At 41.8% G+C, this 26,920-nt stretch overlaps 1 protein-coding gene across 1 annotated transcript in view; it reads right to left on the bottom strand.

The window, feature by feature from the left end:
• The window catches only part of HECA (hdc homolog, cell cycle regulator), a 108,725-nt gene extending 90,399 nt beyond the window's left edge, over window positions 1-18,326 (bottom strand). Inside the window, exon 1 of the mRNA XM_058534173.1 lies at window positions 18,290-18,326. Within this exon, the coding sequence (XP_058390156.1) occupies window positions 18,290-18,311 (22 nt within the window). The 5' untranslated portion in view covers window positions 18,312-18,326. The remainder of the gene's footprint in view (window positions 1-18,289) is intronic.
• Between the last annotated feature and the right edge of the window lie 8,594 nt (window positions 18,327-26,920).

The raw sequence follows: 26,920 nt of genomic DNA, 5'->3' as shown, positions 1-26,920 counted from the left end.
GAACCACCTAAAGATGTTGGACTTTGAGCTGGTTGTAGTAACGGAAGGAGTTTGATTGTCTCCTTTAGGGAAGGAGGGAATGCATTCAGTGTGTGGGAAGAAGATTATGTATATTTGGAAGGCAAGAGAAGAGAACTATGGCAGAGACCAACTGTCCACAAAACCCATTTTTCCCGTTAATGACAGAACTCGCAAGTTCTAGGGGTTCTATGACTGCCTAGGCATAAAATACATCTCTCAGCAGCCCTTATAGTTTGATTCAGCCTATTACTAAATTCTGGCCAATGGGATGTGAATACAAGTGATTTCTTCCTCTTCAGAATGATCCCCGCCCCCAAAGAAAGGCATGTGTGCCCTCCTGCTCTGTCCCCTTTCTGCTATGTGGAGATGAGGAGCTTTGGGAAGGAGAAGACACTTATTGAGGATGACAGAGCCTCCCACTGGCCCTAACCTGATTAATTCTGGACTGCTATGTGCAGAATTATACTGTTGTCTTGTTCAAACAGCTGTATATTTGGGTTGCTTTGTTACAAAAGCTCATCTTGGACTCTGATATTTGTGGTTTGCTATACTAACCCATAAACAGATACAAAAGTTAATGACTAGCTAAACCAGTGGCAAAATCTCGCCAAACGAGAAATAAACATTAGAACCACATATAATAATTACCAGTTGTTACCATTACAATCCCTCGGACCTTACATTTCTGTGGCATCTATGGTGATCCCTAAGGCCTCTTTATTTCCATCTCCTCCTCTGTCTTTTCAGATTCTGGGGTCCTCATGATCTTCTCATTGACCCCTTCTCTGAACCCGTTAGTTTAAATGAATAGAAGATAACTCACATATACTGAGCACTTTCTCTGTGCCTAACACTATATATGAGGTAAGGTGGACAGCATTACCATCATTATTTCTCAGATGAGAAAGTGCAGTTCAGAGGTATTTATTAACTTCTCCTGAAGTCACTTATGTAGTAACTGGTGGGACCTGGCTGAAAATCAGTCCCTCTCACTTTAAAACTTAAAGGTGTACAGTTATATACAGATTTATTAGCGTAGTTTCAGGTGTCTCTGAGTTGGATGGAAAAGTGGGTTTTCTATTTGTGTTCTGTGTGGAGCCACTGAATCATGGCACAGAAATGTTCACACAGTTCTGGAAGTACATTAACACTTTTAATTCCTTGGAGGGCTTTTAATTAATGTAATAATTATGCCAATATAATACAAATGTCTATGGTGGCTTTTTTTCCCTGCATTAATTATTAAATATTCTAGGTATTTTCCAATATATTATGTATTTTCTTTCCTTTAGAAGTACCTAGTTCAGTGCTTTCCATCCTGCAGATTTATTGAAGGGAGCATGGCATCCTAATGAACTCAATATAATCATAGCCCAATCTTAACAAAAAAAAATAAACAAAATATAATAGACTTTACCAAAAAATAAAATATCAGAGCACATTGCACACAATATAGGTAGGCATTATTTTGTGAAAATATTGTATTGGTATATGTACATCTATCTATCATCTATAGATGGAATACAGATAGAGAGAGAGAGAGGGAGTTAGTTTCCTAGTACAACAAAGCACCACAAACGGGGTGGTATTGGCACAGCCACGCTCTCTCTGAAGGCTCTAGGGGAAAATCCTTCCTTGCCTCTTCTTAGCTTCTGGTAGTTACCAGCAATCTTTGATCTTCCTTGACTTGTTTCAGTATATCTCCAATCTTTGTCCCCATCTTCACACAGCCTTCTTCCCTGTATATCCACCTGTGTCTCTTCTCTTCTTATAAGGACATCAGTCACATTAGACTAAGGGCCCAGCCTAGTCCAGTATGACATCATCCCAACTTATTACATCTGCAACAACCCTATTTCCAAATCAGGTCACATTCTGAAATTCCAGGTGAACGTGAATTTAGGGGGGACACTATTCAACCCAGCAGGAAACATATATATATTTGTGTAGGCATGTGCATGTGTGTGTACTGGGGCAATAAAAAATGTATTTCTTCCGGTGGGTCATGATCACAAATATGAAAATCTGTGATTCTAGTTGACGGGGGCGTGGCATCCCCTTATCACAACACTGGCAAACCACCAAACACATACTGAACACACAAGTCCTGACAGGATGCAAAGTAGAGAAGAGAACTGAGCGATGTAGAGCCCAGTACAAACACTCCATGTACCACCCACTCTCACGCTTATTCAACAACAGATTTGTGGCTGTCTGACCAGTGAGTGAAGCTCATCATAAAATTTTAGAATCAGACAATGTTTCAAATTACTTTAATGATGATCTTTATAATGTGTCAGTGAACACCATGAATAGTAACTATTTTGCAGCCACTCTAGTGATCTTAAGTTGGATTTGAACCAGTAACCTAGAAAGGAGTTTCTTGAGCATACTGATTATACTTGAAGGTCTTCAAGGATCAACTTAGTCTTAGTATGAAAATAGAAGCCTCAGTCGTATATTATTATGAAACCCACACAGCCAAGGACTAGAAACTCACTGTAAAAAGTAAGTTTCAAGGATACAATGAACAACCCACGTATTTCTTTTTAAAAATCTATTTCACATCAAAGTACCAAGATTTCCTAAGCTAAAAAACTTCTGATATATTTCTGAGAGAGGTAGAAATTAATTGGGAAAGAGCTGAAGCAAATATAGCAAAATGATAACGTTAAATTTTGGTGAATTGAACACGAACTATTCTCATAATATTCTCCATATTTTCTTGTACATTAAAAGCATTTCTTTCTTTCTCCTTTTAAAGAAATCAGTTGTCCCAAACAGTGTTTCTGTCCTTATTCAGACCTCAAAGACTCAAGGGGTGGCTGCCAGTTTTCATTTTCAGAGTCCCTGCCTTCCTTCCGTGGACACCTGTACAAACTCTTCCTTACCTGTTCTCTTGCTCTTGAATGTCACACACAGTCGTCAATTTCACCGGACTTAGATCTCTAGTCTCTACTGTGGGGTGGGGTCCGGGCTGATCCTGGACTCTCTTCTCTAGCCACTCTGCTTATTCCACACAACACCTTCAGGAGCAGCTCTCAAGAAACCCCAAAAGAGCTCACCACAATAACACCCCCTCCCAGGGAAAGCGTGGTGCCCGGGTGCTAATTCCGGTTCTGGGGGAGGGATGGGCTCAAGAGAGGGATGTGTGCTGTGTGTGGCGAGCGGAAGTGGGGCCTGGAGCCCGAAAGGGTCTGAAGGACCAGCTTCCATGAATGACAGTGGGATATAGTGGTCTTCAAACTGCATTTTGCTCCACAGCATAAAAACCATTACACATTGACATAAATATTCTGTAAAACTACCTACTCCTTCACACATTTTAAACCTGATTCCAAGAGTACTTGTTATCATAAGATTTAATAGTTGCAAAGACTATAATTTCCAGTGTGCCTCAAATATTGATGTATTGTTACAACTGTTACATCACTCTTTTAAAAGTAGCCAGTGGAATCTAAATATCCTAGCAATTTGATATCCACAAGAAACTGTTTTTAAAAGATCTGAATAAGAAGTTCCTTTTAGCAGGCGGATTTTACTTTGTTCTTTGCTAACTCCCTTTTCCCTCCTCCACATAAATTTATCCAAATGTTATATCATTCTATACCTGAAAGTCTTTTCTAGACCACCATATTATATTATCTGCAACACAAATGTGTATATAAGTTGAAACATTTTACTTTATGTGCCCATAATTCTCTAAATCTTAATTTTCTATCATTATAACTACTAGTACACAGTTGATCAAAACAACATCAGTATGCTAACACTTTTGGTAGAGAATTATTAAATATAACAGAAATGTTTTGTTGGGAATGCATCTCTTAATGAGATGAATGAGGCTGCATTTTAAAAATTAGTTCATAGATCCATCCGTGAATATTATTATTACTAATATGAGAAAGATTTGGGTTTTTCTCTCCTATTTTTTATTTGTATAAATGTAAGGACTAAGAAATTTTGTTTAGATAAATAAGCATATGGGGATAGAAAAGGTTTTGCTGAAATAAAGTCACTCAATTCTTGGAACTCCTTCTAAGTTTTACGTCAAAAATCACCTAGCGATTTGTCATAAAATTATTTTTCATATTCTCAAATGACAACTTAATTAGGCTTGTATTCAGTGTTCTTGGAAGAAAAGAGTTGGAAACAACCTGGCTTGCAACTGAATTTTCATCCACTTATTAGGCCTTTCACCAAGCTTTGCCAAGACTTGTCAAATGACTCTTAATTATATATGTTACTTTTGACTTAGAGATACTTTCTAAAATAAGATATATTCAAAGGGATTGGGAAAATAAAAATTCTTTAATATATCTTTGCGTAGTCATAATTTTTAATAAAATTTTTTTTTATCTTATCACATGTTTTAAATATATTTTTGTCAAAAGTTTGATGAGCTAAAACAACAAATTTAGCTCACTGAATCTGTGGAAAGTGTTCACATCTAACCTAACTGGAAAAGTCAGTCATATCACAATTACTTTCTTCAGAAAAACTCTGACTTCAGTTTTCAATTCAAGTAAATAAATTAACATGGATTTTAAGGAATATTGTGAAAACTCGAGAAATAAATTATGAAGCACATCTTATGAAATAGATTGCTAAAAGTAGTAAAGTAGAGATTAAAATTATGTAGAGGTAGTAGAATTAACTTTCTCATTTTTACAATAAATTATAAAACAAGAAAATAATGCTATTTCTCATAACAAATCTGCAATTAAGTGATGAAATATAAAATTCTAGCTGAACAGAAGCATGTCTTTCTCCTTAAAGGGGGACTTCTGGAAAGGGGATGTCAGAATGAAGAAGCTTCATAAACATTCCAGCCAGTTCTCAGGCAGATCAATTCCAAGTAACAATCTGTATGGGAATTGAGAACCTAGAAATTGATTCCCTTAAATGATCTACGCTCGCATGCTCCTTGGAAAGTCTTCTTCACCCAGGAGTACCCCAGTTTGAAGACTACTGCTATTAAGAACCAAAATAACCAATCTGCTTTGACACCTAAAGGAACCAGGCATAGAATCAGTAACAATTATTATTATGTTGAGAAAGGTCAAGCGCCATTTATAGGCCAAGCACTCCCAAATTATCATCAGTCGTGCTTCCTCATGGTCTTCAGATACCAGCTGACTATCACGGCTGGATGACCCTCAGTTACCCCAAACACAGCCCATCCCTAACTGAGCTCGTTGTCCTTCCACTGAGGCCTGCCACTCATCCTATGTGTCCTGTCTCAGAGCATTAACCAATATCCGCCTGATCACCTGTGGAAACTTTTCTGTTGTCCACCCAAGATCCACTCTTCACTCACAGAACCGCTATTGAGTTCAGAGAGGCAATATACTCAGCTGAAAAACTCCCTTGCAACTGAGGTAGCTATACTAACTAGTTCTGGCTAATGAGTATTATAGTGACAGGGATGGGACATCCAGGGAAGCTCTTTTAAAAGGGGCAGACTCAGACCTTTGCCCTTCACTCTTCTTCTTCACCCAGCCTGGACCACAGATGTCATGCTGGAAGTAGCAACAACAAGAGGACAACATGAGGATGAAGGCCCACGCTAAAAACGGCTGAGCGGAAAGCTGGGAGGAGCCTTCCCCCTGCCCACGTCACAATCTGCAGAACAGCAGCAGGCTGGATTGCCAGCTTTCTTAGCCAAACACAATCCTGGTATCCTAACCAATCCAAAAACCTGGACCATTCTCCAAGGCTCCTTTTCCCTCGCTCTCCATGTCCACCTAGTGTCCAAGCCTGATTATTTTATCTCCCCCATATCTCCATCCTTCCCATCGTCTCTGTCCCGACAACCACCACCTAACATTGAGACTTTGGTTTTCCCACTTCTCTGCTGGCAGTGCTTTCTTATCAGACTCAGAGCTTTAAATGGCCTCTGTTGGCTGTAGAGTGAAGCACCAACTTCTTTAAATGAAATACTGGATCCTAGTGTGTAGGATCCTAGAGTGTGATCTGACTCTTGCTTTCCAAGCTGCATTAACTTCTGACCCTTCTTCTCCATCCTTCATGCCACACAAACCGAGCTACACTGAGTTGTCTGTGGGTTTTAGACCATTTTCCTCTCTCCTCTTTCTCCTAAAACAGCCTTCATCCCTCATGTCATCATGGCAATGAAGGGGAGGAAGACTATCCTCTACCCACTCTGAGTCTTTTCTGGTTGGGCTACAAAATAAATTGACATGACACTGAATAGCAGAAGAAGATCAAACAAAGCTTTATAGCATGTATATGTGGGAGAGACCCGGGAAACTGAGTATCTCGACAAAATGGCAGAGGTTCTCTTCTTAAATAGATTTAGTAAAGACAAAAGAGGATGTTGGGGGTGGGGAGAGTCAGTTATGAGAGATTACCATAAGAGCACAGTAAGGTTATTATGCAGCCTTGCCTTCTGCATTGATAAGTTTCTAGAGATGAGGTCATCCCCCCTTCTTCCCAGTACAGAGAGGGAGATACATTTACAAATGGAGATTTCCCTTACAAATGTAAATATCTCTTACAAAGGAAAACTTCTACTTTGCTGGGAATGGGCTTAGCAAGGACCCTCCCAGTCTATCGATACCCAGAGTTATCTATAGTGATAGCCTGTCCTAGGGACAGCCCTCTTATCTTAAATTCTTTTAGGCAGTTTGAGGGAAGGTCAAACGTCCTTCATGATTCTTCTGAAACTTTATTGTCTTTAGCTCAAAATAATCCACATACCAGAGTGGCACATCTTGGGGCAGCCTGCCCTGAACCCCATCAGCAGACATCTACTCTTTTTTGTGTGTGTGAGGAAGATCAGCCCTGAGCTAACATCCGATGCCAATCCTCCTCTTTTTGCTGAGGAAGATTGGCCCTGGGCTAACATCCATGCCCGTCTTCCTCTACTTTATGTGGGACACCACCACAGCGTGGCTCGACAAGCAGTGTGTCTGTGCATGACCGGGATGCAAACCCGCAAACCCCAGGCCACCGCAGTGGAGCACACGTGCTTAACCGCTGTGCCACTGGGCCAGCCCCACATCTACTCTTTTTATAACACTTGACTTATGTCACTCTTAAAGGCTTTCCTGATTCCATCCCTCCATTGCTGACACATGTAAAAAAAGAGAATTAGGGGATTAATAGGACTTGATTTAATAATCATTTTATCCTTTCCTGAAATTTAAAATGCTACAATCTCTGTTACGAAACCAAGTGGGCTCGCCTCCTGGTGAGTTAAATAAGACTCTACACCCGTGGAAGTTGTCTCACAAAGTAAAGTGTATTTCCAGCAAATAGGAGACCACGAGGAGGAATCACTTCCCAAGTCATGGCGTCCCTGAACAAAGGGAAGCAGGGACCTTTATTTGGGATGGGGAATGAATATTCAAAAGGGAGAGGTGGGTATTTGCTTGTGCAGGCTCAGTTGGAAAACATGTTTCCATGTACACTGCAGGTTACAGTAACAAGGCCTAAGCTCCTCCTGGAGAGATCTTAGCATGAAAAACAAGGCAAAGGTCATGGGCGCAGCTCTTGTGGTGAGGCTTGGTCAGTTTCAGGATGGTTGGCAGTTGCGTCTCACATAACATAACAAAAGGGGGAAAAAAACAATTTGGAAAAACCCTTAAATGCTTCCAAAACCACCCTTGAGTTCCTTGAGGCACCTAGTTGGTGATATCTCTACATGAATGTAGAAAAATTGCTTTAAATATATATTATATATGTAAAAATTTATATATTTCATATCTCATATATATTAATTTTATCACAAACTATATCCTAATTAATCCTGTTATAGCTGACATAATTGTTTATGGATTTCATAGCTTTGCTGAAGTTAATATTTTCACAGAAGCTAGTGATAAAAAGGAATCAGCCCAGTAATTTCTAAAAATACCATGTCTATCAGACTAGTGTCATGATTTTGTATGTCTCATTATTGTTGTTTATTTTGAATAGTGCATGGTGCCTGGGTGGTTACCTGACTGATTAATTTGTTTTATGTAGGGGCTAATCACATCTCCATCAACATGTCAGCATTTAATAAACATTTGGGGATGATAATTGAATACGAACAATGTGAATTGTCCATTTAATCATCATAACACAGGCACCATCACGCTGTAGCTGTTGATTATGTACTGAAAGTTGAGACAAGAAAATGATGCCCAGATTTATGTTTGACTGTGTTAAAATAAACACTGTATTGGAAACATCTGGCCAGTCTTTGTTTCCCTATAACATGCAGTGATTAGTAACTATTTTTAAGGCCCTTCCTATGATGCTAGAAACCCTGATATAATATACATGGTGTAATATACACAATAAAGAAAGAAGACTGGACTTGAGAACCTATTTCCTTAGCTTTGTTGGGCATTTATTTTTAATGATCATATAATATACTTAATTGAAACACACCTGCACAATGGGACGGCACAATGCCCAGGATGTGACATAAAATATATATAGTAAAGGCATCTGCCTTTGCCCTCAGCACACTCCCTGTGACTGTGAAACCGAGTCTAGTGAAGTTGCTTCTGAAAAGGCTCTCCCTTCTAGCGTCACAGAGAATGTCCCCGTCTTCTCCCTTCCAAAGACAGCCACAGCTCAGTGTGTCTCTTTGCACTTCTCATTCTCCCCGGCAAACACAGTCCCTGCTTTTAATCCAGATCAAGTGCCTTCCTGGGGGGGAGATGTGTAGCATTGTTTGTAAGTGGGGGAAACAGGAGAGAGAAATTGAGAGGGCAGGAGGAGGGGTCAGGAAGGAGTTCAGGGAGAGAATCCTCTTCTCACTAAATCCCTCTTCCCCACTCACCCTCTTTATGAAGAGAAGAGACTCCCAAAGAGAAGGGGACAGAAAGGGAGGGGCGCAGGCCCAGGCTGCCCTCCTCCACGACGGCCTTCAGGCCTCCATCCCAGGGTCCCTGTGTGCAGGACTCCGGAGCCAGCCCAGCCTTGCTCAACCTCAGCATCAGGAGTCTCACACACCTCCCGCCCACCCCAGTCCCAGGCTTGTAAGCCCTGAGCAGGAGACCGGAGGCAGGGAAGACCTCTCTCCCTGAGTGGTTGGTGCAAAAACTCGCTGCCAGGTTGACAGAGAGGGGGAGAGAGAGAGAGAGAGAGGAGAGAAACAGAAAGGAAACAAAGAAAGAAAAGGGAAGAAAGGAAGGAAGGAGGAAAGAAGGAAGGAGTGAGCAAGAGAGGGAGAGAAGAAGAAAGGGAGAAGTGTAAGTGAGCGTAAGTGAGGCCATCTTGTTACACTAAATAACCCTTTCTCAGTTGAAACCTTTCTAGCATGTGATCATTATAAATTGCTACATGCTCTTGTGATTTTCTGGCCCTGATCCTGTGCACCTACTCCTGCTGAGGTCCTCTGATACCTTTGTTCTTAACAATTTTAATGAATTTTCCCAAGGAATAAGAAGGCCGCCAGGGAGAAAGAGCACCTGTAGAATATTCATCATCATCGACAGAAGAAAAGAACAATGAGAGATCCTGGAGTCCATCATGTACATTTCTGAACCCCCTCTTCACTGCCCATTTTTCCTATATACCTACCTCAAAATTCTGTAATCCTTGAAGATGGGTCTTTGAGACATTAGTCACCTGTCTTCCAATTTGCCGGCTAATCTAATTAAACTTCGTTTCTCGATCTCTAACTTGTGATTAATTGGCTCAGATTGTGGCAAGCAGAAAGAGCCCATTGCTTGGTATTAGAAGGAAGAAATGGAGACAAGAAAGAAAAGCAGGAAGATGGGTCCCCTTCTCACACACCCCCTCCCCGGGGGTTTAAGGATTTCAGCCTTCTTCCTCCAGCTGCGGGAGGAAGGATTTGGGAACCAATGTTCCTGGCAGTGTGAGTCCCTTGCAGCAGGGCCATGCTGGGTGGGCTGTATCTTCTTGGCAGGCAGGAAGAAAGAAAGAAAGGCCTTAAAGCCCACTGACAGAGGCTGTGTCTGTGACAGAGCCCCCAGCAAGGTGCCACAGAGTGTCTCTGACAGAGGTCACAGCTCAAATGCCCACAGGGCCACATGTTGACATAACAGTGAAGCCAGCCGGGGGTGGCCCTGGTGACCTGGGAACACAAGCCAGGGGCTACCATAACTTTGCTGCCGCCAATATTTACCACGTCATAATCTTGGCCTAGGATTACCAGATCTCCTGCTGCATTTTTCAAGAGAATCCAGGAATCTGTGTTTTTTGAGGAATCTCTTGATTTTTAAATGTCAACAAATAATTCTAATTGTTTTTAAACATAAGGATCGAAATGAAATACTTGTGGGCCAGATGTAATCCATAGGTCCACTTGTTGGTTAAACTTTTTTTTCTGTTCCTTAAACTTCTCCATGCAACTTTGTGGCAAAAGCCCCTGATCATTCATTTCTGATATTTTCAGGAGGTCTGAGAAAGGGGAGTGGGCAGTGTGGAAATTAATTGCGAAACTACCTACCTAAAGAATTTTTTTAAATTACACAAAGGGAGATACTATTTATCTAGGTTTTTCTGGGCACCTGGGAACACAATAGCCACCATTTATAACATTATTTTGGGGAAAAACAAGTTCCAACAACAACAAAAAGAAACAAGCTTTTGGAACTCAGCCCGTTCACTGGTTGAAGTGTGCCATATATCCAGTATTTCAGTGGGAGAGGGTTTTCTATGAGATATGATCTAATGAGATTTTGGAGAATTCCTAAAGATTTAGCTAGCTAGCTGGTGTTCTTGATATAACATAGGCATCTAATCTTCTTTATGTCTAAGACACCCCAGCCAAGATTAGCGCCATTGCCTGTGGCCTGTGCAGCATTAAACCATAAGATCATATATCACTCGGAACAGGATATAAATATCTATCAGAAGATTAATGTGCTCTGACTAAATATATAGTCAGAGCCATTTAAGTAAATCTTGACTTTAAACAGGATCTATATATGCTGTTATGGTTAATTTTATGTCAAGTTAGCTAGGCATTAGGTGTTGCTGTTAAGGTATTTTTTAGATGTAATTAACATTTATAATCAGTTGGTTTTAAGTAAAAGAGCTTACCCTCCATCATGTGGGTGGGCCTCATCTAATTAGTTGAAGGTATTAAGAGCCAAAACTGGTGTTTCCTAGAGAAGAAGAAATTCTGCCTCAGGACTGTAACATAGAAATTCTACCTGAGTTTTCAGCCTGCCCACCTGCCCTACAGATTTCAAACTTACCAGCCTCCAAAATCACATAAGCCAATTTGTTAAAATACATGACTCTATATATACATGTTTATATATGCTATTAGTTCTTTCTCCCAAGAGAACCTGAGTGATAAGATGACCACCTAGGAGTCTGGAAATTACCCTTCTTCCAGTCAGTCTCTCTCACTTGTTCATCAGTTCTACCTTAAAGCATTATTTCTTTAGTGTAAGGCTTAAAATGTGAATATATAAAGTTAATGCTTTGTAACCTGGCTGCTTTCATGTTGCATCACAAGTTCTAGTTCAACCTTAGGCTGCACCTCTTAGTCTACAGCAAAATAAGAGCTAAGGAACTAACATTTATTGAGCAGACACTTTGTATATGTCATTAAACAAACTTTTCAAGTAGGCATTATTTTTATTAGTATCCCCATTTTCAAAGAGAAGGAAAGCATCTCTAGAGAGCATATCATAGATGTACAGCTTGATTAATTTTCATTATCTGATCACACTTGTATAGCCAGCACCTAGGTCAAGAAACGGGACGTGACCAGCACCCTAAAAGCACCCCCAAGTACTATGTTGTATACATGTGTGTATAAATATGTACATATATGAATGTATATATGTGTACATATGTGTGTATGTAACCACTACCCAGGTCAAGATATAAACCATGTCCAGCACCCCAGCAGGCTCCCCTTGAGCCCTCTTCCACTCACTCCCTCCCAAAGGTAACCAGTGTCCTGACTCCAACAACAAAGATTCGTTTTCCTTGTTTCCGTATTCTCTATAAATAATCATCCAGTGTGTTCTTGCATCCAGCTTCTTTCCTTCAAGCTTTATCTTTGTAAGATTCATCCATGTTGTTAACATCAAGATGCAGTTCATTAATATGAGACTCAGAGATTGTAAACCATCACTGAAATCATACAATTTATGTGACCAAGATCACACACCTGTTACTGCACCAGGTCCATTTTTGCCCACCGCTCAGAAAGCCAAACACCAAGATGACGAGATTGCAGCAGATAGAGAGGGTTTAATAATCACAAGGCAGCCAAGTGAGGAAATGGGAGAATGAATCTTAAATCCACTTCCTCAAAAATAGGGACTCAGGGATATTTATGGGGTAGGGGGCAAGGTGGTCTGAAATGATTGGAGGTGAGGAGAGATGAGGTTACTGAAGATCTGCGCAAGCGTAATCAGGCTTCATGCCTCTTCCTAGGACGCATGTTCACAGAATGGCGGTATTAGCATGCCCTGAGGGTGGAGGTTCAACCTCTTGCCATCAAAAGGTCGCTTATTGGATACATGTCTGCATGGGCCCAGTTGATGGGTTGGTGGTCTCAAGCAGCCTGAAGTGGACAAAGGGTTCCAATTCCTGAAAAAAATAGCTCAAACACCCATTGCCATGGTGACCCAGGCTCCAGGGAGATGTCATCTACAGGAACCTAGTGGGAGTCAGATAGCATATTGCCTAAACAGCACAGTTAACAATGGGTTAGTTTATCATGCAGATTTAAGTCCTCACCTTCCATTCTGATAAGTTTCTAGGTAAGGCCATCCCCCACTTCTTCCTGGTGCAGGGAAGAAGATACCTTTACAAGAGTAGATCTCCTTTACAAATGTAAATGTCTCTTACAAAGGGTAACCAGAACTAAGAATGGGCTTAGCAAGGACCCTCCAGGTACCCAGAGATGTCTATGATGATATCCTGCCCCCAGGACAGGCCTCCCATCCCAAACTCTTTTGGTCAGTTAGTGGGGGTGGGGGCCAAAGTGTCTTTCAGGAAGAGACATATTTTGAGGTGGCCAATTCTGATCCCCCGTCGTTACTAGCTGCTTAATCATCAGTGGCTGTTTGCTGGTTTCACAGCTATAGCAAGCAGCAGGGCCAAGAATCCAACCCATGAGTGTCTCATTATAAAGTCCATGCCTTTTTTCTGCTGCACCAATGTTTTCTCAAGTAGCATATGTGAAATAATTTTAGATGGCACATGGGTGAATATTAATAATTATGCTTTTATTTTAATGTATATTAGGAAAAAATAACTAGCACATCAAGCCCATAGCAGAAGATCCTTTTTACAAATGGATGCAGTTCAAAAGCGAGACCAGTGCCTGCTCTGTGACCCAGCATTCTCCTCCTGTGCATGTACCCACCAAAGACAAGAGTAAGGACAAGGTTAATTCTTCACAGTCAAACTGTAAACAGCCCACATTTCCATCAACAGTGAAATGGATAAATAATTCATGGGATACTCATATAACGAAATGCTACACACTAATTAAAAAAAGAACTAACGCTACATACAACATGAATGAATCTCAGACGTGATGAGCAAAGATGACAGACACAAAAGAATGCATGCTCTGCAATTCCGTTTTTATGAAGTTCAAGAACAGGTAAGACTAATCTATGGTGACTGGTGTCACAAGAGTGGTCACTTGAGGGAGAGACATTCACTGGGAAAGGGCATAAGTGAGGCTTCTGGGGCTGGAAACATCTTTTTTTTTTTCTTTTGGTGAGGAAGATCAGCTCTGAGCTAACATCCGTGCCCATCTTCCTCTACTTTATATGTGGGATACCTGCCGCAGCATGGCTTGGTAAGCAGTGCATGGGTCCAAGCCCGGGATCCAAACCTGGGAACCCCAGGCCACCGGAGCAGAGCACACGAACTTAACCACTATGCCACTGGGCCAGCCCCTTAGTCTGGAAGCTCTGCTGAAACTTGTCCACCATGGGTGATCCTGCTGTATTTGAAATCCCAGTGGCATAGCTTTCAGCATCATGGCAACACGCAGCTGCCACAGTATGACAACCGACAGACGGGTGGTGTGGTTCCCTGACCAGGAATCGAACCTGGGTCGAGACGGTGAGAGCCGGGGATCTTAACCACTAGACCACCAGGGCTGGCTGCTGGAAACATCTTACGTGTTGACATGGGTGGTAGACATCTGTGTGTTTGTGTGTGTGTGTGTGTGTAGAAATTCATGGAGCTGTACCCACTATCATATATTCTAGAAAAATCAATAAAATTTAAAATAAATAAATGTATCTCCATTTTTAAAAAGTGAATCTATTTAATCAACAATTCTAAATTAAGAGCGATTCCAGTGTTCCCCAGATATTGTGAGAATCGGGAAGGTGAGAGTCACTTCATAAAAGATACCTGAGAAATGCTGCCCTGCACCACAGCAGGCTCTCCCCACAGCAGTGCCTGGGGAGGGGAAGGCAGATGGATTCTTGTTTCTCAAAGCGCAGTCTGGGGTGGGAGTACTGGCATCACCCAGAGCTTATCAGACACCTAGGATCTTGTGCCTCCCTCCAAACCTGCTGAAGCACATCTGCATTTTAACACGATCTCCAGGGGATTCATAGGCCCTGGATGGAAAACAGAAGTGCTGATAGAGACAACAATAAGACTCATTGCTTCACATGCATCTATTTCGTCTTCCTTACTGGATTATGATCTTCTTGAGGACAGTGTGGAAGAGGGACAGAGAGCTCAGGCTCCAGTTAGGCTGCGTCCTAGCTGAGTAACTTGGGGAAGTTACTAGATTCCCTTAGCCTCAGGTATAAAGCAGAGATAATAATAATAATGGTATTATTATTGATACCTACTCCATGGGTGTTGTAAAGATTAAATAAAATAAGGTATGTAAAGTGCTTAGTGCACTGCTAAATATACACTAAAAGACTAGCCAACATCAGCCATTACTCTCACCTTCGTCCACAGTGATGAGGTGAAGGACACTTGCTCATTCAGTCAACCGATGTTTAGTGAGCGCCTGCTGCATGCTGGGTATTGTTTTAAGCACTGAGGACACAACTGTGCACAAAACGGATTTAGAAATCTCTGCCTTGTTGGGGTTTCTGTCCTAGTGTGAAGGGTGGTGACTGTGTAGCAGGGGAGAAGGTTAAGAAAGACCCTCGGAGAAGGATGGGGAAGATTTCCAGGAAAGTCTACCCGAGTCCTGGGGTATCTGGCAGCCGCATGTACAGACTCTCCCTCCCAGATGGGCCGAGACCACTGTCAGTCAACGGGCGTGCGAGACCTCTCACACTCTCCCTGGAGACAGCGCACCAACGGCAGAGAAGAGGTAGCACCTGCGAATCTCCCGCTCAAAAGCTCTCTTTAAAGAAATCCTTGTTCTTTTGCTATTTGTGTCTCTATAAATAAATTGGGAAGAAACATCTCTTTATATCTCAAATAAAGAAAAATTATGATGGGATGTCACATGGGTCCCTGCTTCTGCTCCAGGGGAGGTGACAGCAGGGGTCCTAATCCTCCCCTCATTGCTGGGTCAGTCGCCCAGGGGCAGAACTAGCCTGCGTCCACCCCTCTCTAAATGAGCCACAACGGCCCTGGGGCTCAGGACTCAAAAAGCCTCTGCTTTCGGCCGAGGGCTGAAAGCAGTGCGGGTTCAACGTGAACATTTAGCATTTGCTTTGATGGGGAATAAAAGGAGAAGAAACCCTTTCACAGCTCTCCGCCTCTTGGTGTTCTTCAGTGTTTGTCTTAGCGTACTTAAAAGAAACCCATAATCTAGCCCACAACGGAGAGTCATCTGGATGTTGGCAGATCCCAAAAGAGAGGCTAGGAAGTTGCTTTGGGGAGCCTTTTTCTATTTTTTCCCTTTCTCCTGTTTCTTCCACTACATGAGTCATTGCATCAAAAGCCACTGAAAACACCTGAACCCATTCAGAAAGTCGTTCTGGGCCTCAGACCTCCATTGTCAGCCTTCTCGACCCTCCCTTCTCATGTTGCCCATCTAGATTTGAGTTGAGTTGAGCCCTGTAGACCTTCTAACACAGCAGGGATATAAATAATCCAGAGCATCTGTGTTTTTGCCTAGTTGAAGATGTGAGATTCTGGACTAGAATTCTGGATTCAAGTAGCCCCCAATATCAGCATCTCTGAATTATAGGGGTTGATACCTTCAATGTAACTGGTTCAGCATGGAATTTTCCACATTCCCAGATATCATGACCACTTCTTAGAAACAGAGGTATCGGCTCTCTTAGCCCCAGGCTTACCCGCTCCTGGCTTACTCCTTCTCCCTTCTGCCTGACACTGGTCGGTCAGCATGCTTTGCAATCAAGTCTTACTGAATCACGACACCTAGACTTCTGAGTATTTGATAACAGAAATGAACCCAAGGTATTACCACAACCTAATAATTTTCACGGGAATTTCAGCTTTTTAGGACATTTTCCTTAATGTCACCAACATATAACAAGTAGCAGCCCTTTGTTAAAAGTTTCATCAAGCTATTTGTTTGAACATTGTATCTCAAACTTTTTGGACCACAGTCCATTTAGGTAAGAAAAACGAACCTAAGTGCCACCAAATAGTCTCATTTTCCAGCAGGAGAAAGAAGTGAGTGATAAAAATAAACTATTGCTCTATAAGCATATATTGTAGGCTTTATGTATACCTCTTCTCTAGCAATAGAGTATGGATTATTCATATCTCAAAGTCTAGTTTTAGGAAAAATTACAGGCCAAAAATATCATTGCCTTCAATATGTGTCACCATTTACAAATGTTCTAATCGAACAACCAACAAATTTATAATAATGAAGCTAAATTCACAGTCATTAAGTAGCCAGAATGGTAGCAATTGAAATCATGATCAACTTGATAAAACACTGATGATATACCATTAATAAAGCACCCCTTGGAAAAAGTCTAGAAATTCCAACCATCATAACGTGCATATGCAGGAGGAGCCCTACAACACTGCAGGACCAACAAGACTTGTTAGCAGGCTACTGAATGAGGAGCTTTGTCACTCTGATAGTACGTTAATTTTAGCTCACAAATAGCTCAATTAACAACCCTTAGCTTTCTTAGTAGGTTACCAGCAAGCATCTCTTAGCGCTATGTAAAATGAAAGTCACTTGCCCCGAGGCACCAAAGAAGTACCTGGCAGGTTTAGATCAGTTTGGGGCTCCTCAAGAGAACCCTGCAGTGGAACTCATTTTGAAAACCATGATGCTAACTTCTGCAAATATGCAAAAACGACTGTTCCTTGAGGCCATTTGCTGCCCTGTTCCTCCTCTATTGGCTTCTCTGCCCTTGTCTACCACGTAAGCTCCCTTTTCTTTATTCTATTCTCTACTCTGATCTTGGTCATTCTCTCTCTCAACCCAGAATTTGAGGCCTCTCCAAACTTCCAAACCTATTGTCATTCCAAAATAAAGATTCTTCAAACCTTTATCCAAACCTGCCATTCCCTATGCTTATTCTTTAAATACCTTACCAATGTTCTCCTCAACAACAGTCTCATCAGCCAGGACTCTTTATAGTGGACACTTCTATTGTCCATAACGCTGAGAAGGCAGCTGCCATCCTCTCTCCCCCTGCACCACAAGCTCCTGTGTATGTAGGGCTCCAGTTCCCAAATATGCACAAACCGAAGACTAGATTGTTCTGGATTCATTCCAGAACTTTTCAATTTTGGCACAGCCTTGCAAAGCCTCTTTTTTATTTCTCTAATTATGAAATGTATTCTAAAAATCTGGCAATGAAATGAAGAGTTTGTTATTTCATAAAATAAGGAGCCATGTGTTACCTTTCTGTAAGAAAGCACTCATCTATCATCCAAACACTGTATAATAAAAGCTGCCAAAACCATGATTTAAAAAAACCATAGCACACGGCCAAAATGAAGCACTGTAACTGCCAACCCGTATTCTTTCTTATTATTTTAAGCTGTACGTGACCATGATACATGAGCATACTCCTGATGCTCAGAACAACGACTAGGCTCTTCTACTAAATTTGTCCATCCACCCATCCATCCATCTGTCCATCCATCCATCCATCCTTTCATTCATCCAGTCATTCAGCAACTATTTATTAAGCACCTGTTTTGTGCCAGCACTGTTCTAGATACTGGAGCTTCATCAGTGAACAGAAAGACACCGTCTCAATAGGATGGACAAAGGTATGGTGAGTTATGGGAGGCGGAGATTTGGCCTTCAAACAAAAGTCCACCAAAATAAAACTATTGTTTGTAAATCTGTCTTTGGATTCGAGTCCTCTGACTTTCAGTAAGCCTGGTTCCTCCCCCTGAAGTCTGATACATGAAACCTCACCTGTGACCACTTCCTCTGCCATCTCATCCTTGATGCAAAGGTTACTTTCAGTACTGCATGAAATAAGTAACAAAAACAGTTACAACTCCACCCACAATGACCCTGCCAAATCAAACGATAGTAATCACTACCATTTACTGAGCAATTACTGTATTTCAGACATTGAATTCTCACAGTAATCTTAAAACATAGGTATTATTATTATTTGCCCCATTTTACAGATGAGGAGAGACCAAGACTTAGAAGTTATTAGATTTGCTCATCACTCAAGTCAAGGATCCAGTTCTTTGATTTGCCGAATGCTTCCTGGCTGCAAGGGCAGAGTCCTGACCTCTGTGGTTGACTCCGGCTCCAAAAATACCTACCTTTATCATGGGCTCTTGGTGCTAACATCCTTTGCTTCTCTCTGCAGCCAGCTGTCAAGCAGGCTCCTCTGCTGATTACAACATCAGCACACAATAAATACTGAATATATGTGTAGGCTGTTTACTATTCTAATCAAATAGTGCATTCCATGAAGTTAATTTGAACCTATTTAATGAGACATGTAATTGTTATTGAATTGCACGGCAATTAGATAAGGTTGTTCCCACAAATTCCGTAATCAGCCCCCAAAGAATTATCTTATGCTTTCTACTCCCATTTTTTAATTTTGCAGGATCTGCCATTTCCTGACACCATGTGCTATTTCTTCTCCCGCTTCCTCCTCTTCTGTTTCTTCAGAGCACACTCATGCGAGATGAAATATAATGAGCCTAGATTGTATGCCCCAATGGCTTAGATGCCACGTTCCCCAGGGATGCGATCTTTCTGGGCTTCCCCTGGCATGCCACACCTACTTTCCTGACCCTCATCTGCGCACAGGTGCCCTGGAGGCTGACGGCTTCAGAGACAGCAAGAATCAGGCAAAGCCTGCTTCGTGAGGGCTGCAAATATATCACACGCTGGGGACCAGCATGACAGTGACCTCGACACAGGTGACGACAAGGCAGAGCTAAAAATGAACTCTGAATTTTCTGCATTTGAGATCTGGGAGTCTCACAGCAAAAAGATGAGAGATAACTGTTTAGGAATAAGAAAAACGGAGAGATTTTCCAGATAGATACTATGGTAAATCGATAAGCTTTTTGTGTGTGTGTGTTTGAGGAGATCAGCCCTAACATCTGCCAATCCTCCTCTTTTTTTGCTGAGGAAGACTGGCCCTGGGCTAACATCCGTGCCCGTCTTCCTCCACTTTATATGGGACGCCGCCACAGCATGGCTTGGCAAACGGTGCCTCAGTGTGCGCCCGGGATCCAAACCTGCAAACCCCAGGCCGCCGCAGCAGAGCACGCGCACTTAACCACCTGCGCCACAGGTGGCCGCCCCAGGCCGGCCCCATTGGTAAGCTTTTTAATATTCTTTTACTCAAGTAAATGAAGAAAGTCACAAATTCACAAGGACAAAGAATGAGAGAGAAGACAATAGCTGATGAGCAACGTCCATAATCTTTAGAAGTTAGAAAGCAGATGGAAGAATGATACCAGACTTGAGAAAGCTACTGCCTTTCTCAAGTATCCCCAGACAGGGATACCAGCAGGAACAGAGCCAACCCACCCCCTCAGAGCCCTAGGGAGGCTCAGAACCCTGGACCTCCAGGCAACACTTAAGGCAGGAATGAGGTACGTGATTGAAGTCAGGGGGATTGCTTGATCGTCTGTACACTGAGCTTGTGGTCCATCTCCCTTCCCATGAATCCAGACAACTCCCCCTCCTCCCCACTACACAGACCAAGGTCTCTGGCGAAGTGGAGAGGAAGTAGTTCCACACCAGAGAACCCCAGGTCTGGTTGAGAGCAAAAGTGACAAGGAGAGCTGAGAACAGAGGAGAGGAGGGAAGAGCGTGACCCCAGCCTCTTCCTCTATTCTGCCTCCAGATTGCCAGCACCCAGGCAGAAAATAGCTGAATTCTTCTCAAGGGAAAATGAATGGCTTCAGAGGAAAAAAAATAAAATAAAAACCTACAATGTTGATGCTTGGGATTTTCACGACAAAAAGCTTGCCTATGGTCTGATTACCGTATAGCAAAGCTTTCTAGTAGGAGTTGGCAAACTCCTCAACCCAGAGCCTCCCACCAGTTTTCAGTGACTCACTATTCAATATTAACGGAGAGCTAAAGATCTCTAGGTATTTGAGGAATCACTCTAGCAAAACACACAAAAAAAGAGATACAAACGAGTTAAAGAAAGGATCTCAGTTGAAAGAGACAATACAGAAAGTAGAAGTAAACATCCATGAAACCATAACTGATAGCCTTAGAGAGATAAGACAAGATATTATATCCATGAAACAGGAACAGAATGCTATCCTCTAATAAAAGTATTGGAAATTGAAATAATGAAAATAGAATTTTAACTATTAATTTTAAACAACATAGCAAAGTAAATCTCTTAGTAAGAGAATGAAAAGATACAAAAGAGAGAAGGGAAAAATTAGAAAATTAGAGTATTAATTCAGAAGAAGTGCCAACATTCAACTAGCAAGAGTTACAGAAAGAAAAAAAAGACACAGAGAAAATGGCAGGAAAGAGATTATTAAAGAGGTAACACAAGAAACCTTCCCCAAACTAAAGAATGTAAGTTGTCAGATTGAAAGTCAGTCCAATGCCCAAAATAAAAGGTAAAAAAATATTATCCATACCAAGGTACAACACAACAAAACTTCAGAACATTAGGGATAAAAAGATCCTAAAAGTTTTCATGATTAAAAAAAAAGTCACATAAAAATGATAAGGATGGGGCCGGCCTGGTGGCATAGCAGTAAGTTTACACATTCCGCTTCAGCGGCCCAGGGTTTGCTGGTTTGGATCCTGGGCATGGACCTACTCACCGCTTGTCTAGCCATGCTGAGGCAGCGTCCCACATGGAAGAACTAGAAGGACCTACAACTAGGATATACAACTATGTACTGGGGCTTTGGGGAGAAAAAAGAAAAAACAAAAATGATAAGAAATTAGAATGTCAACTGACTTCTCAACAGCAGAACTGGAAGCTAGTTTGCAATCTACTGATGCCACTTTTTCCACCTTGGAGCTCCTCTCTCTCATTCTCAGATCTGTCTCTCTCTGTCTTTCTGTCATCCTCTTTCTCCAAGGAGACATGTCACCCCAGGAGTTGTTGGCAGCTATTTTTTGACCAGGAAGAAGTCAGACTTAGAATGAAATAAATGGAACTGACATCACAGAAGGCAGAAAGGAGAAACAGAAAAAAAACCAGGATCTTGGTGCCATCATTGAGTTGCTAGATCAAGCCACTCCTGAAGCCCTGCCTCTCTCAACATTCCATTACATGTGCCAGGTAGTTGCTCTTTGGCCTTTTATGACCCAGCCTCAGTATCATTAGCATCACTTTCACTGTATTCTATTTGCTGAAGCAGTCACAAGCCTGCCTAGATTCAAGGGGAGGAAATATTGAACTATCACTGACTGCCAGAAATGAAGTTAGTGAGTAGCAGACCCTGAGGCTCCAATGCAGGCTTTCCCAATACAGGATATGTGCTTACTGTACCACAAAATCATTCCTAACCTGTGGGCAGAGTGCCCGTAAGGAGCTACAAAGTTATTTCAAGGAGTCCAGGAAACCATATGTGCACCATTTTCTCTGGCTAAATGCTGTGCCTTGTATTCATAAATAAATGTACTACTATGTGAGTGCTGCTCTTATGATTAATAAAATGCAAACTCATTTAAAACCTTTGCTGAAGTCATGTGTTTTGTATTACGTATTTTCTTAATCATGGATACTAAAAGTACAACTAATTTGTGGAGGAAATAGTTTTTATGCTTAAAAATGTGGTGATATCCTCCCAATTGACAGTGACTGTCTTCCTATTCTACTGGGAATCACAGAGGATCTCTGAGGAAAGTCAGGGTAGCGTGCAGTCCTGCAGCCTACCAGATCCACAGGCCTGGCGGAGGCAGCTGCTCACAGATGCTGTCGCAGTGGCTCCAGGCCACATGCCTTCCCTGCCCCCATTTGCAGCCATAACTGATTGCACCGGGGTGGGCAGCTGACGAAATCGATGCTTAAGCTGGCCAATGACCGTTGGGGTGACCTAACACAAAGATTTCTGTCAGCTAAGGACAAAGCTGAGCTCCTCAGATTCATTATATTAGGTATTTTAATGTTGACGTACAGACCTACAGCATCTGAGACAGCTAACGGCAAAAAGTGACACTGATAAATCAAAGTAACAAGGGAGCAAACTAAAGCCTCAGTAGAAGCTATGAATTAGACAAAAGATAGAGGATGAGGAAGCTAATTAGAAGCAGGAGAAGCAGATAGAAAGAACTGGATTCATGCAAACAGCTAGGTGGTGTTAACGGGCAGCTGGGGTGCAGCAAGGAGAGGTTCTTCCCGGGGCTGCCCTCAGAATCCGCCTGGGATGTGCTTCCTCCCGGAAATGCTGGGCCCCACCCAGACACATTCGGTCAGACTCTGCGGAGTGTTCAGACATGGCAAAAGCTACAAAAGCCATTCTGATGCTGTCTGGTTAGGAGTCCCTCGTCTCCAGAAGCCCCGCCATGGCACAGTTGCCTGTCTTGGATTTCAGTGAGTTACCTACCTTATCTTCCTAACTGCCCCCTATACATCCTGATAGTTAATCCATGTTACTTAGCTAAGAGAGTCTCCATTCCTTCTAACTGATGGGGTTCAGGGCAGGGCGCCCCAAGATGTGCCACTCTGGTATGTGGATTATTTCGAGCTGAAGAGAATAATGGCTCAGAAGACTCTAAAAGAAACTTTGACCTCCCCCCTCACTAACTGCCTAAATGGATTTAAGATAGAAGGCCTGTCCCCAGGACAGGCCATCACCATAGATAACTCTGGGTATGGATAGACTGGGAGGGTCCTTGCTAAGCCCATTCTTATCAAAGTTCTGTTTACCAAACATTTACATTTCTAAGAGAAATCTCCATTGGTAAAGGTATCTCCCTCTCTGCACGGGAAGAAGCGGGCAAGGCCTCCTCTCTAGAAGCTTATCAATGTGGAAGGCGAGGCCTTAAATCTGCATAATAACCTTACTCTTGTTTGCTGTGCTTTTCTGGTAAATCTCCCATAGCTGACTCTCCCCACCCCCAACATCCTCCTTTGTCTTTAGCTGAAGATGGTGTTTAAGATGAGAACCTTCACCATTTTGTCGAGTTACTCAGTTTCCCTTATTTCTCCCACATGTTATATACATATTATAAAGCTTTGTTTGATTTTCTCCTGCTATTCGGTCTCATGTCAATTTAATTTGTAGCCCAGCCAGAAAGGACCCAGAGTAGGTAGAGGATAGTCTTCCTGCCCTTCATAACCAAAAATGTCTTCACTAAAAGGGGAACTACAGAAAAAAAAATTTTTAAAGAAACTTTTTGTTGAGGCTGCTAGAGATGAACAAAAACTACGAGAAAGTGATTTTTATATGGAATCATCTTCCTGAAAAATACAGTCTTGTGTCTGATTTCTCATCATAAAAGTCTCCTGAGGAGCAAGTTTTCTTTGAAGACTTATTTATATCTTTTGTTAAGAGGAAACGCCAAGATTATTTGACTATAAATAAATTAAAGGTACATGCCCTTCTCTTGACTTTTTCTAGATATGAGGCTATAAATTAATGAGTCCAAGGCCACATGCCACACAGAAAGGCAGGCTTGTTCCTTTGTCATCACTTATGTGTGTTTTGTCTATCAGCCCAGAGGCCTTTTTCTCTTTATTGAACAGTAGGAAGCAGCTCAGACACCAGGGAAATCTGGGATGTTAGTGTTCGATTAAGATAAATTCCTCAAATCAACATTTGTGTAATTTATTTTTAAATTGTGCCTCCAGGACACAAAAGAGTGCCTGGATTTTCTGTGATGGGAACTTAAGGATATTTGAGTATGCCAAAGTGGTAACTTTAATCAATTTTTCAATTAACAGTCATTCACTATGAAGGTGATAAACTATACTTAGAGTTTGTTTTATATCATCCTAATATACAAAATAGCACTGTCATGGAACTTACAAATTAAAGTTACTTCCTAATTAGTGGTACTTATCAAATTATTTCATGTAAGTGTTTTTTTTTTTTTGGTGAGGAGGATTAGCCCTGTGCTGACATCTGTTGCCAATCCTCCTTTTTGCTGAGGAAGATTGGCTCTGGGCTAACATCTGTGCCCATCTTCCCCTACTTTATATGTGGGATGCCTGCCACAGCATGGCTTGATGAGCGGTGCATCAGTCTGCACCCGGGATCTGAACCTGTGAACCCCAAGCTGTGAAAGCAGAGCGTGCGAACCCAACCAACACCACCAGGCCAGCCCCTATTTCATTAAGTTTTTTACAGTTCTTTGTAATTCACCATTAAGACTTACACTTAGAATTGTTTCTTCTATCTTAAGACTTCAAATAACGTTCTGACCTTTCCCAGCCTCAGCTCTCAAGACTCCTCTCTCCTCCTTACTTTAAGTTAACAGGCTTTCTCTACCTTGTAGGCAGTAACGACTCCACCAGTAGTCCTTCCCAATTGCTCTGTTTCTTTAAGACAAACGTCATCCCAGTCCTCTCCCTGGAACATCATTTACCCAAAGCTTCTTCTATATTTAACATATATTGTGCAAATTGTTTCTCTTTGAGGCCTGGAATTGGATTTTATTTATTCTTATTTTGCTTTGCTTTAATAATCCCTAATGCCTAGCGTGGTGACTTGAGCAAATTAGATGCTATACATTTTTGCGGCATGAATGAAGACATGTTTGTGTACAACTGTTCATAATTTCTAATTCCCACCTGCCGCTAGCCAATGGCACCCATTACTGAGATGCTTAACTAGAATACAGTTTATGGCCAAGAAAGATTATTTTCACTGTGAGTCTGGCTCAGAAGTAGTCAAATTTATGATTTTGAATTTTAAGATCATGATCCAAATAAGAACTATTCATACATTAAGTTGTTACATAGGAATTGACCATCTTGAATCTTAAGGAAAATATCTAAAACTGTATCATGGATGTCATGGTACACAGGAATGCCATTCTGTTAATTTTCTCAAAATAACTCAACAATCCCATGGATATATCTTTTCTGGAAGATAATTCTCAAATTCTGAATCGTTATGGGTTTGAAACTTTGAAACTTCATTTGATACTCACCAAGACGACACTAAACAAAGTGACAAACTGAGTAACCATTTCAACTTACTTCTGTAGATTTCTTAAGGAAGTCTCTGATTAGGAGGTCAGTCTTGTCTCAAAAAAATCCCATCAGATATATATGAGTTTCCCTGACTGCTTCCCTCTAAAGGTGCTTCAGTTTCTCAGCCCGGGCTTTTACAGAGCCTGTAGATTGTGCGTCTTTTGTGTTTTCTAAGTGTCTGATAATTAAAATTTCAACTTAAAGATAATAAGAGGCAAAATGATGATTATCCATATATACCGAAATTGAGATGAAAATCAATCTCGAACCGTAATTCTCAAGTCTCTCTCTATACTCCTGAGCCATCCCGAGTTCCAGAACCAAATCTTCACCTGCTTACTACACATGTCCACTCCAACCACCCCACGTTCACCGTGCCCAAATGAAACTCTCCCTAAGATTAGCCCTCCTGCTCCACTCAATTTCCATCTCTGTTAACGCGTTATTTTCTGTCACTGAGCCACACATGGGGGTGGCATTTGATCGCTGCTTCTCATTTATCTTGTTTCCTGAGACATACATAGTCCTATGGACCATCCTTCACAAGATCTCTTGTATCTATAGTCAACCTATGTTGTCCCCATGTACCCAGCATCCTCTCCTTTGGGGAACTCTCCCTCTCCTATTTGCTGTGAGGCTGTGGAGCAGTGTCTCACCCCGTCCTCATTCAGAAACGAGCACATGACCCGGGCCTGTCAACTCAAGGTATCTCATCCTCTGGCAAATGTTATTAATCAAAGAGGGAGGTTTACACTGCAAGTGGAGCCAATCAGAGTTCCTTTCTTAGACTTCATAATTAGATATAATAAATTCTCCACTAGGGTTGCTAATCTAGGAGTAGGTGAGTTTACAACTACCCGTAGGCATCTTTCCAGCTATACGCAGGAAACCTATTTAGTGTAGAAAGAGAATGAGTTTAAACCAAAGAAGGCATCAGAGCCAATATGGAAAGGCAGAGAGTTTTGACAACATTGTTTGAGTCTCCGGAGCCAGCCATGCCTGAAGTCCACCCCGTCCCTGGAACTGCCGGTTAGATGAGTCAGACTTCAAAATCCTGACTAGCCCACTTTCTAGCTGGGTGAAACTGAACAAGCTACTTAGCTTTTCTGTGCCTCTCCTACCTCATCTACAAAATGGGACATAATTATTAATACCAACCTCACAGGGTTATATGACAATTAGCATAGTAAGTGCTCAATATCTCTTAGCAATGACTAGGAAGTGCCAGTGAATTCTGTTGTTTAGTCTAGCTTGAACGGGGATCCTGTCACAATAGAAAGGGTACAGATGACAGAGGTTCAGTTTCCTTAAACATATGCTTGGAGTGCCTTTCCATTATCACCACCCCTGAGATTCTGGGGCAACGTTCCAGCTGGCTTGTCTGACTGCAGCTTACTCTCTATGGTCCACCCTAGTTACTAGGGCTAGAGCTACCT

This window comes from Diceros bicornis, chromosome 39, assembly GCF_020826845.1.
Source record: "Diceros bicornis minor isolate mBicDic1 chromosome 39, mDicBic1.mat.cur, whole genome shotgun sequence".
In the NCBI taxonomy this organism is placed as follows: domain Eukaryota; kingdom Metazoa; phylum Chordata; class Mammalia; order Perissodactyla; family Rhinocerotidae; genus Diceros; species Diceros bicornis.
This window is presented reverse-complemented; position numbering and strand designations above follow the sequence as displayed.